Source organism: Lepidochelys kempii, chromosome 14 (genome assembly GCF_965140265.1).
Source record: "Lepidochelys kempii isolate rLepKem1 chromosome 14, rLepKem1.hap2, whole genome shotgun sequence".
Lineage (NCBI taxonomy): Eukaryota > Metazoa > Chordata > Testudines > Cheloniidae > Lepidochelys > Lepidochelys kempii.
In genome coordinates, this window is record NC_133269.1 from 2,491,668 (window position 1) to 2,506,824 (window position 15,157).

General features: G+C 43.0%; 1 protein-coding gene across 6 annotated transcripts in view; it reads left to right on the forward strand.

Moving 5' to 3' along the window:
* The window catches only part of RPTOR (regulatory associated protein of MTOR complex 1), a 311,995-nt gene that overhangs the window by 143,330 nt on the left and 153,508 nt on the right, over positions 1-15,157 (forward strand). For all 6 annotated transcript variants that reach the window (XM_073312081.1, XM_073312077.1, XM_073312079.1 and 3 more), the window contains one exon: positions 2,865-3,040. In XM_073312081.1, the coding sequence (XP_073168182.1) occupies positions 2,865-3,040 (176 nt within the window). The remainder of the gene's footprint in view (positions 1-2,864; positions 3,041-15,157) is intronic.

Consider the following 15,157-nt stretch of genomic DNA (forward strand, 5'->3'; position numbering starts at 1 on the left):
CATGAGAAGCTTGCCCTGTTGTTACCCATGCCATGCATACTCCATGGCTAGAGGCTTTCAGTATTCAGCCCATTTCAGCCAGTATAAAATTCATTTAAACATGTTCCCCTAAAGAGCCCATGTACTGAGGATGCCCAGTGCGTACATCCTTCCTTAATGCATTAATTATCATCGCTAAAGCTCTTTGGATTCTCTGTATTTATAAATCTATAAAGGGCAAACCTCCTCCATCCTGTCCACTACCCCCAAATCCCTTCCTGTAGTTATTTCAAATATCTGTTTTTAAAAATTAGTTATAACAGGAGATATTTAAAAGATAAAGTTTAGGTTATTAGAGAAGTGCAGTAAATATGATCAGAGGTCCTGGGATTGGTTTGAGGATTGGTTCAGCTCCATTTAGGATGTAGGGAGATGACATCCCTCTTAGCTGAGGGTAGCCCATCCAATTGAGAACAATGGGAGGTGGCAGCCATTTGGGATAAAGGCAAGAAACTTGTATGAATGATGTAGCAGCTCCTAAGATTAAATTTAAAACAAAAAAGAAACAACAAATCTGAAACCCCTCCACAACTTTCCTAATGCATCTTTTCTATGCTTCTCTGCAGCAGAGGTGGAAAGTTGTACTGAACTGTGTAGCGGGTGTGTAACACAGATGTACCTTCACAAAGGGCTCTGCTGAGACCACCAAACTGATTTACACTTGTTGATTTAAACAAGATTATAAACTTTGGTATAGAAGTGTTGCAAAAGGCTAGCGTATTGCCTAACTTAGTGTGAAAAAAGTGAAATCCTGCAGAAGCCATTTGTCTTTGGTGATTAGGATAGCAGATCTGGATGGATCACTTTTAGAAGGGCCCTACTTCATTTTTGTTTTTAGTTCAAGTTGTTGATAGGTAAGGCTCAGATTTTGTCACTGATATTTTTAGTAAAAATCACAGACAGGTCACGGACAATAAACAAAAATTCACAGAAGCCCGTGACCTGTCTGTGATATTTTTAGTAAAAATATCCCCCCACTGCTTGCAGGGGCTGGAAGCTGCGGGTCCCCCTGCTGCCCAGTGGCTAGGAGCTGCTGGGGGCTCACTGCCTGCTGACAGCTCCAGCCCCAGGGCAGAAAATGTCAGGGAGGTCTCTGGAAGTCACGGATTCTGTGACCTCCATGACATAATCGTAGCCTTATTGATAGGGCAATTTTCCAGTCCTGTTCACTCAAGAAGCCTCAAGCACATTTGGGTCCAGAATTCTGGATGTTTGAAAGGGTGTTGTAGACACACACAAGCTAGTGTTTGTGTCGCTACCTGTTTAAAAAAGACACTGGAAGGAGTACCTACGCTTTCCATATAATCAGGTCTCTTAAAAATCTCCCATAGCACACACTCTTAATTGCTAGTGCCATGGTAATTCTAAAAACACACCTGGAATTACTGGTGCTCAGTATTTCCATTTTACAAGATGATGTCTGGACAGACAAACTGAAGGTAAACGATACAGCTCGATTGTCTATACTTGAAACGCTCTGGCAGCACTGCAGCGCTTCAGTGTAGACGAGGGGTCGGCAACCTTCGGCACGCAGCCCATCAGTGTAGACCAGACCTATTAACGCCTTCACACCAGGCTTTGTCCTACTCTTACCCAAACCCTGCACATGCTCATATGGCATCCTGCTCTGCTGCTTACCCTTCACTTCTTTAAAAACTGATTCCCACAAAGGACCTGGAGTGGGGGAACTGAACAGCATGTATGCAATCCTATTCCCTGGCTGCTGCCGCAGGAATGCTGTTGGCTTAATGTATTCTGCCAGCGCACAGCTAGTGTGAAGACAGCCCCGACACATCTGTTAACTCGGCCAGTCTCTTTGTGACTCAGATTTGATGGCTGATTGTTCCCAAACCAATCATCAGTTTTAGCAAGGTTGTCGCTGTAGACCTAGGAACTAATTTCTTGTTTAGAGCAGCCTGGCATGCTGACATTGGTTTAGCTCATCTGGTTGTTGCAGAAAAGACTTGCTGTAATACAGTTGCTCTGGTGACTGATGTTCACTGCTCTGGACAGAAGTTGCAACTCATGGGTATTTCTGGTCAATGCTGGGGAGAGACCGCCGCCTGTCCTCCTCCTGTCTGTCCCCTGCCCTTTCTCTAATATTGACTTGCAAGCTGCACCTACTAGTACCTTTGCTGACCACACACACACACTCCCCTGTCTCTCATTCACCCCATAAGAGAGCAGACGTTTCCCCTTTTAATTTAGGCAATTGTCTTTTGCATTTCTCCTCTCCTTTCCAATACTCTCCACATCCCTTCAGTGTGGCCTCTGTTCAGAAGTAAGAGTTCTCATGGAAGCAGTGTGGGGAGTACTGGGGACTGTAGCAGTAGATACTCAGCCCTCATGACTCTGAGCTCCATCTAAATCAGTCAGTTGCCTTTCCTCCTTTCAGTTCGAAGCTATTTCACCACTTTGTAGTTGGTGAGAGTAGGCTGCAAAAAAGATATTTTTTGTTAAACTTTTTTCTCGGGTAGCACAATAGCTCGCAAGACTTATTTCTACAATGCTTGATTCAAAGGTGGCAGAATCTTGTGGATTAAGAATCCTGTGAAGAAGTGGTCGACAGTTTAATCTCTGTGTCCCAAGTTGCTGGTTGTGTTACTAAATACTGTACTGAAATACTACAAATGACACGGGCTGCAAATGTACACTGGAACTGTTCACTCCTGACATAGCTGTACCAGTGCCATTACTAGTTTAATCCTTGCTGAATATGGTGATGCATTCAGCCTTGGCAATTCTTAGCGGCTTGTTTTCAGATTTATTTTTCTGGATGGTTAAGTCCTCTGACTGATGCCTTTTTCTTTTGATCTCTCATCAAGGTTGCTGCAATTAACCCTAATCATCCACTTGCTCAGATGCCTTTGCCCCCGTCAATGAAGAATTGCATTCAGCTGGCAGCATGTGAAGCCAACGAGTTGCTACCTATGATCCCTGACCTGCCGGCTGACCTTTTCACATCATGCCTTACTACACCAATCAAAATTGCTCTGAGGTGGTAAGTGTCTCACCTGTTATGTGGGGGAAAAGCATGGTCTGCAACGCTTGTCTGTTGAATTGAACGACTTGTTGATCCAGATACTTTATCCACACTAAAGTTCCTCTGCCGTACTGAATTACAGGGATTTGAAGAGCACGCCTGGGACAGCATCTTATTAGTCAAAGCCAAGAAGGTGAAAATATTCTTATCTTCTGTTTATTACATTTTAGATTCCAGCTCGATACTTGGGTTTGCTCAGATTAAGGGATTTACTCTACTGGAACTTAAAGGTATCTGCTTTTTCGCAGAGCAGAAATACCTTACAGCACAATGCAACTTTAACTTGTAAGTTATCTTTCACACAAACTGTATCCCAAATGTTGTAGGGTTGCGGTAAATACTACGGTGAAAGAAATTAAGAGTTAAAAACAAGAAGGATGTTTTGAAATGACATAGAAAGTTGAAGAGGCAGAGAGCTACGAAAGTTGGTCCAACTGTACAAGAGCAAAGTTCTTGCATAACAGTAGAGAGATGGTGTGGGGGAACAAAGAAGACATCTGCACTGGACAAATGCACCGCGTGGGGAACTTCTGTGATAGAGACCATGCTCAGTGTCCTGTGAGTGCTGAATGTTCTGGTGAATTAATCCACAGATACCCACCAAACTCGGTACCCACCAAAGAACAGAAGGAGACCACCAAAGCTCATTTCCTTGATTCTCCGTTAAGATTCCAGTTGCAGCCCCAGAATGAAAAGCCCAATGCCCTTTGATGAATTGAGTTGAAATAAACGTATAGTTAGGAGGACTGGTCTTTAGTATGTTCTGCTTTGATCTTTGGTTTTGATATTAGTCCTTAACCTACTAATGGAATTAGGCTTCTAGCTGTTCTGTATCATCACTGTGCTGTTCTGTATCGTCAGCCTCACCTCAGTCCCTGGAAAAATCATGGAGCAGGTCCTCAAGGAATCAATTCTGAAGCACTTAGAGGAGAGGAAAGTGATCAGGAATGGTCAGCATGGATTCACCAAGGGCAAGTCATGCCTGGCTAACCTAATTGCCTTCTATGATGAGATAATTGGCTCTGTGGATGAGGGGAAAGCAGTGGATGTGTTATTCCTTGACTTCAGCAAAGCTTTTGATACGGTCTCCCGCAGTATCCTTGTCAGCAAGTTAAAGTAGTATGGGCTGGATGAATGGACTATAAGGTGGATAGAAAACTGGCTAGATTGTCGGGGTCAACGGGTAGTGATCAATGGCTCCATGTGTAGTTGGCAGCCGGTATTAAGTGGAGTGCCCCAAGGGTCGGTCCTGGGGCCAGTTTTATTCAATATCTTCATTAATGATCTGGACGATAGCATGGACTGCCAAGTTTGCAGATGACACTAAACTGGGAGGAGTGGTAGATACGCTGGAGAGTAGGGATAGATACAGAGGGACCTAGACAAATTAGAGGATTGGGCCAAAAGAAATCTGATGAGGTTCAACAAGGACAAGTGCAGAGCCCTGCACTTAGGATGGCAGAATCCCATGCACTGCTACAGACTAGGGACTGAACAGCTAGGCAGCAGTTCTGCAGAAAAGGGCCTAGGGGTTACAGTGGACGATGAGCTGGATATGAGTCAACAGTGTGCCCTTGTTGCCAAGAAGGCTAATGACATTTTGGGATGTATAAGTAGGGGCATTACCAGCAGCTGGAGGGACGTGCTTGTTCCCCTCTATTCGACATTGGTGAGGCCTCATCTGGAGTACTGTGTCCAGTTTTGGGCCCCACACTACAAGAAGGATGTGGAAAAATTGGAAAGAGTCCAGCGGAGGGCAACAAAAATGAGTCGGGGACTGGAACACATGACTTATGAGGAGAGGCTGCGGGAACTGGGATTGTTTAATCTGCGGAAGAGAAGAATGAGTGGGGATTTGATAGCTGTTTTCAACTACCTGAAAGGGGGTTCCAAAGAGGATGGATCTAGACTGTTCTCAGTGGTAGCAGCTGACAGAACAAGGAGTAATGGTCTCAAGTCGCAGTGGGGGAGGTCTAGGTTGGATATTAGGAAAAACTTTTTCACTAGGAGCGTGGTGAAACACTGGAATGCGTTACCTATGGAGGTGGTGGAATCTCCTTCCTTAGAAGTTTTTAAGGTCAGCTTGACAAAGCCCTGGCTGGGATGATTTAGTTGGAGATTGGTCCTGCTTTGAGCAGGGGGTGGACTAGATGACCTCCTGAGGTCCCTTCCAACCCTGATATTCTGTGATTCAGATGAAAGCATTTTGTCTAGAAAACAGTTGATAGCGCCCTTGTCACATGTGGCCCTGATTTGATCCATGTGGGGCCCAGGTATTTTCTTCACACTTGCATCATTGTGGAGTCACAGTTTATTTTTTGTTACTGAAGAGCCTGCTGCTCACCTTCCTTTTGCGAATGGCTGACATTCTCAGGCTTATTTGCTAGGGTGGTAGGAAAACTGTTCCCTAGAGATTCCACTGTAATGGCTTAGCCCAGGCAGCAGGAAGTGTGTGGTGGATTTGGGGCTACTGTGTAACAAGTAAAGCACTTTCTTTGTCTGGTTTTCCTGTTGTAAGGAGGGGTACTGTATTACTATAAGGGTTTAATTCAGATTTAACTTCAGACTGCCACTCATTTACCCACGTGAGGTACAATACTAGACCCATCCACTTTGAAGTCCCATCTCCAAACCCTGTTGAGCTCAACAGGGTGTCAAGGGGTAAGATCACAGCTGGTCAATACAGGAGCACCCAAAGCCCGAGAAGCAAGACTAAGAGCTTCTTGGGGAGACAAACATAACATTCTCAAGGTAGGGTGAGGGCATTGTTGGGAGCTGCAGATGAGAAGTAGGTCTCACAGACAAAGACCCCAGAGGCCAGGGCTCTGGAGAAAAGATAGACCTTCCTAGTGTGTCTGCCAAGAGATGGCAAGCCTCTAGGTAAGATACACGTGCATATAGGCCTTTGATTGTTTTAAAATCCTTTGACTTATGCTCTGCTTTGTTCCTTTTGGTAAGATGAAACTTTACCAAAGGTCACTGTATTAACCACTGGCCACAGCTTCTGAAGGAAAGACTTTAGGGTGCCAAGTCCAGTTGCGTCTGTTGAGTTGCGACACAGGATACTAGAGTTGGGGTTCCAGTCTAAATGGGAGAACCACAGGTTTTCACCCCAGGACATGGGAAGGCAAGAAGCTGAACTCTCGAGGGTGTGACTTAGTGAGATCAGAAGAGGGGGCAGAAGTGCCCCTAGCCCGGTGATTGACAAGGTGCTTGCAGATTGGATGACTGGGCTGTCTAGAAGCCTCAGTACTTTACCTGCCCAGATACTGAAATCCCGTGGATACTGCCATCCTGGACCTGGTCTCCCACTGTCAAATTCAAATGTTACCTGTATATATATTTCTCCCTAAAGGTGAAAAAGAATGTTATGTTGTGAAAAGTCAGCCTCTCTCCATATATAAGGAAACCCAGAGAGAAGCTACAGATTGTGAACAGAAAAATACAGTTCCAAAGAAATATTTTAAAATGGTATTGCTATTAACAGATAATTGCTGTCCTGAGCAATAGGACACCGCACATCGGGAGAAGGCGGTTTGGATTATACCACTTTGAAGTGAGGCATAGAAATTTGACTGTAAAAATTCATATTCATTGATGCCAAACCCTGTACCCTCAGAAATACATTGATTCCTGTATTATAGTTGAGTGGTATTGGCACACTCTGTATAAAACCTACAAAAACCTACATTAAAAGAACATTATTAACATTGCAAAGTAAAGAACCTAGAAGTTAGGAAACACCCTACTTCATTGCATGTGTATTCAAAGGAGGATATGCTCCATATTCCGCAGAGAAGTTCGTTGTTAAAAGATTTGTGATTCTGCAGGTCAGTACATTTGGAAATCTTGTATTTGGAAGAGACATTAAAGCAGTGTCTTAAAGCTTTAATGTGTATAGAGGATATGGGAAGGGTACATAAAAGATAATGGTCTTTTGTATGGAGCCTTTCATTCTGAGCCTTTAGAAAACCATTCAGCCAGTTCCAGCACATACACTTACATAGGCAAGAACTGAGACTATTTGCCGATTTAGTCATCTGGGAGCTCTTAGTACACTTGAGTTATTAATGTAATTCAGGAAAATAAATTTGGGGTAAAAAGTTTACAGTTTTTCCTTTTTTATTGGTTAGTGTGGGAAGAGAAATTGCTGCTTACTGTACCTTAATGTCTTTATGCACCAGGGCTCCAAATGATTTCCATGACTTATCAAGAAATATAACCTACAAATCCACTCCAGTGTGGCTTTTTCCCTGCTTGTAGCTTCCTATAGTACTTCTGAGCATTCAAATAATAATTGTTCAGCATGACTTCCTATGTAACTTGTGTGTGTGTGTGTGTGTGTGTGTGTGTGTGAAAGCTACAGAGTGAGGTGCATGTTACCTGAATAGGGGTGTGCGCAGGATAAAACATACCTGAGGGCAAACTTGGATCTTCTCCTCTAATGGAATCCAATAGGGCTGCAAAAATGCATCAGATTTTCAGTTGCAAGTGCTTTGGGGCCCAGTCTGGTGCATACTGTGCCAATATATCAGGAGAGGACTGCCCTCCAGAGGCTCAACCATCCCTCCTTTCCCTGAGCTGGCTGGACTTCCGGAGCATTTTGAAAGCAACATGCTCAGATCCATTTGAAAGCACCATGTTTTGTTATCAAGAAGTTTCCCCTACCTAACAATATATCGTCTTATGGTTGTTTCTGTGGCTTCTGCCATCCCAAAATGCACTACATACTATATATAGGAACCACTTCACCCACCGCTGAAATATGTTTATGATCATTAACAATTCAAACAACAAGTACCCAACAGTTTAGGACCGAAAGTAAACACTATGTAGGATGGAAAGTGCAAGCATTATTTAAGGAGACAGTGTAACTTCCCAAATTTGGCAGGGCACTAGAGCTGAACATGTCACAGGGTCTTTTAATGAAAGTGAACATGTCACAGGGTCTTTTAATGACTACAAGTGGTAAGGGCCTTGTTTTTATATCCTCCGAAAGACGGTACTTCTGGCATCATGGTGTCACCCCCAGCATGTTAGAAAACATGTTATAATAGCATGAGTTAGACAATGCATCGGTCTTTTCCTTGGAATGCTGGCTCTTTGTGCCACAACCGTAATAATTTGTATATGATTCAAATTTGTTTTGACAACATCTAGTGTATGAGAAGTTAGCAAATAATACAGGGATGAGTATGAAAGCCTGAGTCAATACAGTGTAGCAAACAAACAATAACAATATTTAAATTTAGTTTCAATATTCATTGTTTCAAACAGCATGTCATTGGGGGCATATTTCTGTAGTTCAGAGAATACTTTGGGGACTGCAGCTGCAAGTGTATTTCATGGTGTGCAAAACACATTCTTGAAGGCTCAATTTCTCCAAGCTGTGTGGAGAGTTCTGAACAGTTAGCTTGTGTTGAATGTGGTTGCAGTGGGGAGGGAGCAGCGGGTAGGTGAATGGAAAAGGTAAGGCCTTGATCCATGAAGATTATGAAGTTTGGTCTGTTAGTCTGCACGGGCTGATTTTTAAATTAAAGTTCTTTTCACAAGTGTATTTTTGCTCTGATTGCTTGAACAGAGACCTAAATCAGATTTCCGACATGTTTTCTCTGTTTGCTTAGCTTCCGATTGTTATACTATGATTTTACTTTGTCTCTGCCCACTGAAAAGGGGTGGGGTTTCTAGCAATGGAAGGAGGTAGGATATCTGTGTTTAACACAAGTAGCTTTGCCATTTTACAAATGGGGTTTGATACAGAGCCGTTTTACCCACTTGCTGACTGTGATCCAGTGAAATCCCGAGAGACCTCATGAAATAATTGTATGGGCAGCTTTGGTAGGAACTGGCCGTAAGGTTCTTGTGCCATAGTGGAGTTGAAAATGGCGAGAGTGAGAATCGAGGAGTGCGTCTTGATGAACTGTTCTTTTCCAAACAGAAAACAAAGGGTGGGGGTTTTGCTCAGACATGAAGGGGTGGGCATGAAGGAGTGACATGACAGGAAATGTTTTTGGACCAGTAGTGGTGCACCATTTAAATGATGCTCACAAGCCACTTTCTCTACAGTGTGCGCATGGGTTTGCTGAACCCATCTTGAGTGGTCCAGAAAGTGAGCACACTGTAGGCAGAACAATACAGTAATCTTACTCACCAGCTCGTCCTTTCTCAGAAGCGCTGAAAGAGAAGCAAGGTGTGCTTTGGGGAAGAATTGGCTCTTTCATGATTACAAGTGTTAAACTAAGTTCACACTAGGTCAATCCAGTTTTTATCTGTTACCGTGTGTTCTTAAAAACAAATCCACACCAACAGCCCTAGCACTCATATGCAACCCCACTGCAAGGGCTTACTGGATTTCAGGAGTCAGTACTTCATTATCCCTTCTGCATCCTAATTAACAAAAAGTCCTTTCATACTGTGGAGAGATTTGCCTGACTTAGTTTATGTTGCCATTGCCACTATGAATGTCCTGCATAGATGGTTTATATAGTTGCACAGCCACTCTTAATCCTCTCTTTCATCTCCTCTCTGTCTCTTTGCCTTCTTCCCTCACCCTTCAGCCCAGAGAAGGAATGTATGCAGTTGTCATAGTGGGGTCTGAAACAAAAGTGGTGCCTGTAAATTTGGGGGTAAGATTGATGCAGAATAGAAGAGAAGACTACAAAAGAGCATTCAGGCCTGAATATTCCGATCAACTTCCAAAGCATTTTCAGAATAAGCAATAATAATAATTAATAATAACAAAGTTAATCAGAATCTGACTTTCTCCAGCATCATTCACTTCCCAGGTAACTTCCTTGGTCTGAATAGAATTCACACTGAAAAGAGCCCCCAGTATTCTTGTAAATAAAATAGCTTGTAACTCTTCCAGCTGGACCTTCTCACATGTGCGTATCTTGGTCCATCAGTGTCAGATTAAATTACCTTTGGAGTAGAGCTGGGTAAGATTTTTCTGACAAATAGTTTATTTGCCAAAAAATGAAGTTTTGGGTCAACCAAAGCTATTCGCTCAAATAGTTTCAGCCCCCCAAAAAAAAAAATTAGGCTAGATTCACAAAACCTCTGGAGGATGAGGTAATGGGGCTGCTGTCCCCGAGTAGCTCAGAGGTTAGGGAAATCACTTAGGATGTGGGTTCAAATCCCTGCTCTGGAGCAGGGATACCAGATCTCTATCCCTCCTGGGAAGTGCCCTGAAGTTACTGGGTATTCTGGCATGGATCTTTCTCAGTCTCACCTGTTGAATAGTCATTGGGCCAGAGAGGGAGCGAGCGAGAATGGCTTATAGTGAGTGGTTAGGGTACTTACACTTTGTATAAATAATTAAGTGTTCATTAGAGCAAGGACTTGAACTTGGATCTGACACATCCCATGTAACAGCTTTAACAGGAGAGCTGGAGAGAGAGACCCACCCCAAAACAGCCGCTAGTCTGGTGGCTAGGTCACTCACTTGAGGATGGGGAAGACCTGAGTTCAGGTTTCTGCTCCACAGTGAGGACTTTAACCTGAATCTCTCACATCCCAGCTGAGTGCCCCTGGACTACTAGGTATAAAGGAATCAACACACCACCTCCTCCTGTTTTGTGAAACTAGCCCGTCACTTCTGTTGCTTTCCCTTTTTGGTGCCTGCAGTGAATATGTTTGATATGTGAATTGAAAACGGTTTTGGTTTATTTCTGTACCTTGGTTCTTACGTTGGCTCCATGGTCTTTGAAATGTTTTGCTTTAAAAAAAGTATTTTAAATGCCCTTTTTGATGTTGCTTTGTTGTTTGCAAATATGTAAGTATAATGTGAAACGTGCTTTGCCTTGTAAATAGACAACCGTAACTATTCTCTTTCAGGTTTCAGAGTAGCAGCCATGTTAGTCTGTATTCGCAAAAAGAAAAGGAGTACTTGTGGCACCTTAGAGACCTACAGATTTATTTGAGCATAAGCTTTCATGAGCTACAGCATCCAATGAAGTGAGCTGTAGCTCACAAAAGCTTATGCTCAAATAAATTTGTTAGTCTCTAAGGTGCCACATGTACTCCTATTCTCTTACAGCATGACGTACTGTTAATTTTGTAAAAAGAAAAGGAGTACTTGTGGCACATCGGATGAAGTGAGCTGTAGCTCACGAAAGCTTATGCTCAAATAAATTGGTTAGTCTCTAAGGTGCCACGAGTACTCCTTTTCTTTTTGCGAATACAGACTAACACGGCTGTTACTCTGAAACCTGTTAATTTTGTGTGTTTTATTTTTGCTTCCTTATGGCAAGTGTAGCCATGCTGTCCCTTTGCTGTTGCCAGCAAATCATTCTCTAGGTGAGGTCCCACCGTTTCTTAATATGTTCTTCCTCACAAGAGAGCCATCCGCTGCATATTCTGCTTGTCACAAGAGTTAAGAGGTCTGTTTAAACTTGCACTAGGCTGAAGTACTCATATTTAAATGTCAGCACTTGTCACATGGCCACATGAAAACCCATTAATAATATGGGCAATAGAACCTTCTGTGCTTTGGTATTAAATCCTGAATCATCACTTAACCTTCATCTCTGCTAAAAGTTGGTCATGAAGATACTGCAGTTGTAACACAGAATAGAGAATTCTTTACAAATCAAGTAGTGATAGTAAACTTTTAAAACGCCTTTCTTTCCCTCTAATCAGATGGAAAGAACCAGTGGCAATCAAGCTTTTGAATGGGCCTAACAGGACACAAGGATCTGTGTGTATGTAATGTTTCTGTGATTAAAATTCAGCAAAACGATAAAAATAAAAAAAAAGTGTTTTAAACAAACATCCTGAAATATGCAGCCCTTGTGCCATTCATTGAATGAGAATCTGAAGTGAAATTGATTAAGCACTGACTAAATATATAGGAAATAGACTAACTTATTTGCCTTGACCAAGCTGAAACAAACTAAACAACTTGCCTACATAAAAAAAAAAATAAAAATCCGTGTTTTATAAAGTAATGAGTTTTTAGTAATACAAGTAAGGAAACTTATTTATATGAATTTAAATCTGACAGTTTCCTTTAAAGTGTTCTTAAATCTATAGGGGCTGATAATGGGTTCTGATGACTATTCAGCACCCGCAGAAAGCATTTTCAAGCATCTGTGTGACCCATTTTCAGCTTGCTGCAGAGTGAAAGCCTCTTTTACATGTCTGCTGCTCCTCCACTTGTGTCCCACTGCAGAGTCAAGCCCTTTTCCATTCTACCGCTGTTCTTGATGCTGAAGGGACTATAACTGGCAAGTTAGCAAAGGCACTTAGCATTGTTAACCTAGTGAATCTCCCCCCCAGTACCCTGCTATGGGCTCTTGAATTCCTTGGCATCATATAGGATTGTTTTTGTTGGATTTGCTCCATTCGCTCACCAGCAAAGGCTGATGGGTATCAGTACTGTGACTCGTCCCCCTACTCACTTTGCTATCCCATTGTGTGCAAGCAGCAAAATGAAGCCGATTAAATCTCTGAAGTGCTGCCTGTAGAAACTGACATTTTCATACCGAAGGTTGGATTTCTGTTTTCTGAAGAAACTCCACTAATGCCACTCATTAGTGGATTGTGGGGAGGGGGATACTTTCCCAGGAGTACTCCCAGTCTAGCTGGCCAGGACAGGGAATACTAGGATTCAAAACTGGGCTCTTGGGCTGCAGTGCCCAGCACTAACCAATAGGCAGTGTTTTTAAAACAGATCCTTTTTAAAAAGGAGGGGGAGATGGAAGGGGGGGGGGAGAGAAGCAGATTGGATTGGTGAGATAGTCCCACTGGTATTTGAGGGGCAGAGGGAGAAATCTAGGAAATAACTGGTGAAAACCATTTGACAGATTCACTTGCCATGGTCCTGGGCATTACCAGTACAACAGTATTGATTGCCTTGCTTCAATTTAGGGCAACAGTTTTGGCACAAAACTTATACGAGAGGAAATGGATAGTGGTGGTTAATCTCTCTTAAAAGATTGGTGAATAGTTTGTGGGGAACTGCGGTGCAGGCTGCCAGCCTGTAGGACCCAGCTGCAGTGAGTTTTTTCAGATGTACAATCACAAATGTCAGTTGTTGGAGCTGCACCTTGTACAGTCAGCAATGCAGCAAAAAAAGAAACGAGTGGGTTTTTTTTTAAAGAAAAAGCTAGCTCCACAAGGCCAGCCCCTTTGTTACATTGGGGTTTTAAACTGAAAAGCTACGAGGCTCCTGTAAAACACATTCCCTTCTCTGGATTGTGAAAAAACTGAAGACAACAAATTTAAAACATCCAAAATAACACTCACATTGCACCAAACTGCTCCCAGTGCCAGCAAACTTCTCTGTAATTGGTTCAGCTCTTGAAAAAATTTTTTTCTTCCATTTAAGAATGTAAACACAGAGCCAGATAATCTCCTGCTTTCTTTCAAATTACAAGAAATTGCCTTCTCTCTTACAAACTCTTCAACTTGTATGAACAAAGAGAGATCCCTTACATATGGAAGGAGGAAAGAAAAAGGAGTGTTTACGTCAGAGGGCCTTTGAAAGTTTCATGAGGTTTATAAATTGGCTCTTAAAGCAGTGACTTTGTACAAGAACATGGATGTTCCCCTTACTAAACTGGGAAAGGCGGATTTTCAAAGACAGATCTTATTGTAACCAATTATGTTGAAAAGAACTGGTTTGTATCTTAATTATAATCGGAGCTGTAGCACTCCCTAGAGTAAACTGCCTAACGCTTCCCAATATAAGACCCGGTCTTCAGTTGCATATAACTGTGCCAAACTTAACCATTTGAGCTGAAATACCCTTTTTGGGTGTCTGCCTCAGGATGAATTTTGTTGGAACGTTTCAGCAAAATGTGTTAGCTGTTTATGAGAATAAGATTAGAGGAAAGTACATTGTTTTGCCTGTGTTAAAAATAATTCTTACAGCACTTTTATTGAGACGTTTTAGTGCATCTGAGCTGTAGAGCAAGGCCATGCACTGTGACGGGTACCCCAGTGTCAGGGATGTACCTTTTGCTGTTCCTGTGAAAATTTGCCCAAATTTGGACAAGTTATAAACATTTGAAAAATCTTTGTTTGCACATGCTCAGTAGAGACTTGTTAGTTTGGCAGCTGAACACTCTGAAGATTCTCTGTGCTCTTAAGCATGTTCTAGCACAGGGATGCAGGGGCTGAGCAGGAATTTTCCTGCAATTGCTGCTCCTGGTGCTGGGCACAGTCACTGGGAGCCAGGAGATTGTCTCCTCTGTACTGTTCCACTTGCTGATATCCAGGCAGTGAGGAAGAGAAAGCAACCTGACTTGATTGCAGAGGGACAGTAGTCAGAGTTGGGGATGGGGAGGTTGGCATGTGCCTTGGTGGAGGGAGTAGAGCTGGGGTGAAGAGTCTGGAACTGGGAGTTGGGCAGAAGACTTGGACTGGATGAAGCTCCTGGAGGCGGGATGTGTGTGTGGAAATCCTGACAGACTGGGATAACGAGGAGGAACTGGAAAGGGAGACTTGAAGGAGGAGCTGGGGCGGAGAGACAGGACTGGGAAGTGCAGGCTGGAGGGGATGGTGTAGAAGAGGTCAAGCTTTGAGGAAAATGAGTGCAGAAGGATCTAGGATCACTAGCACATACTTCCTCTAGAACCTGGAATAGAACCCAAGATTTGAGTCCTAGCATCCTTTGCTGTCACAAAATATCTGTGAAACCCACTGGCAAAGTCTCTCTCTCATCCCCCTCTAGTGGCCAGTCCACATAGAGACTGATAACCTATTACAGCCATTGGTACTAGCCCAAGTGGCAAAAGTCTGTTCTGTGGATCTAACGGTTCCAACGTTGCTGATGACCCCTGTTAATGTCAAAATGGTTCTATATGGTGGAGTTTGGTTTTTTTCAGTGTGGCTTTTGAAGGATGCCTGTGCATGTGGGACTTCCTGAGGGTTCCAGGGTGACTTCCCAGCTATGGCTCTACAGTAGTGACCACAGAGAAGAAGAGAGAGAGAGAGAGATTCTGACATTGCACCTTAAATAATACACCTTAAACAACACACCTTAAATCACCTTGGAAACAGAGGCTAGTGCAGAATGCAGCTGCCTTTTTGTTTAAATGGGGTATCTTGCCATAAACCTGAGACTGCCCG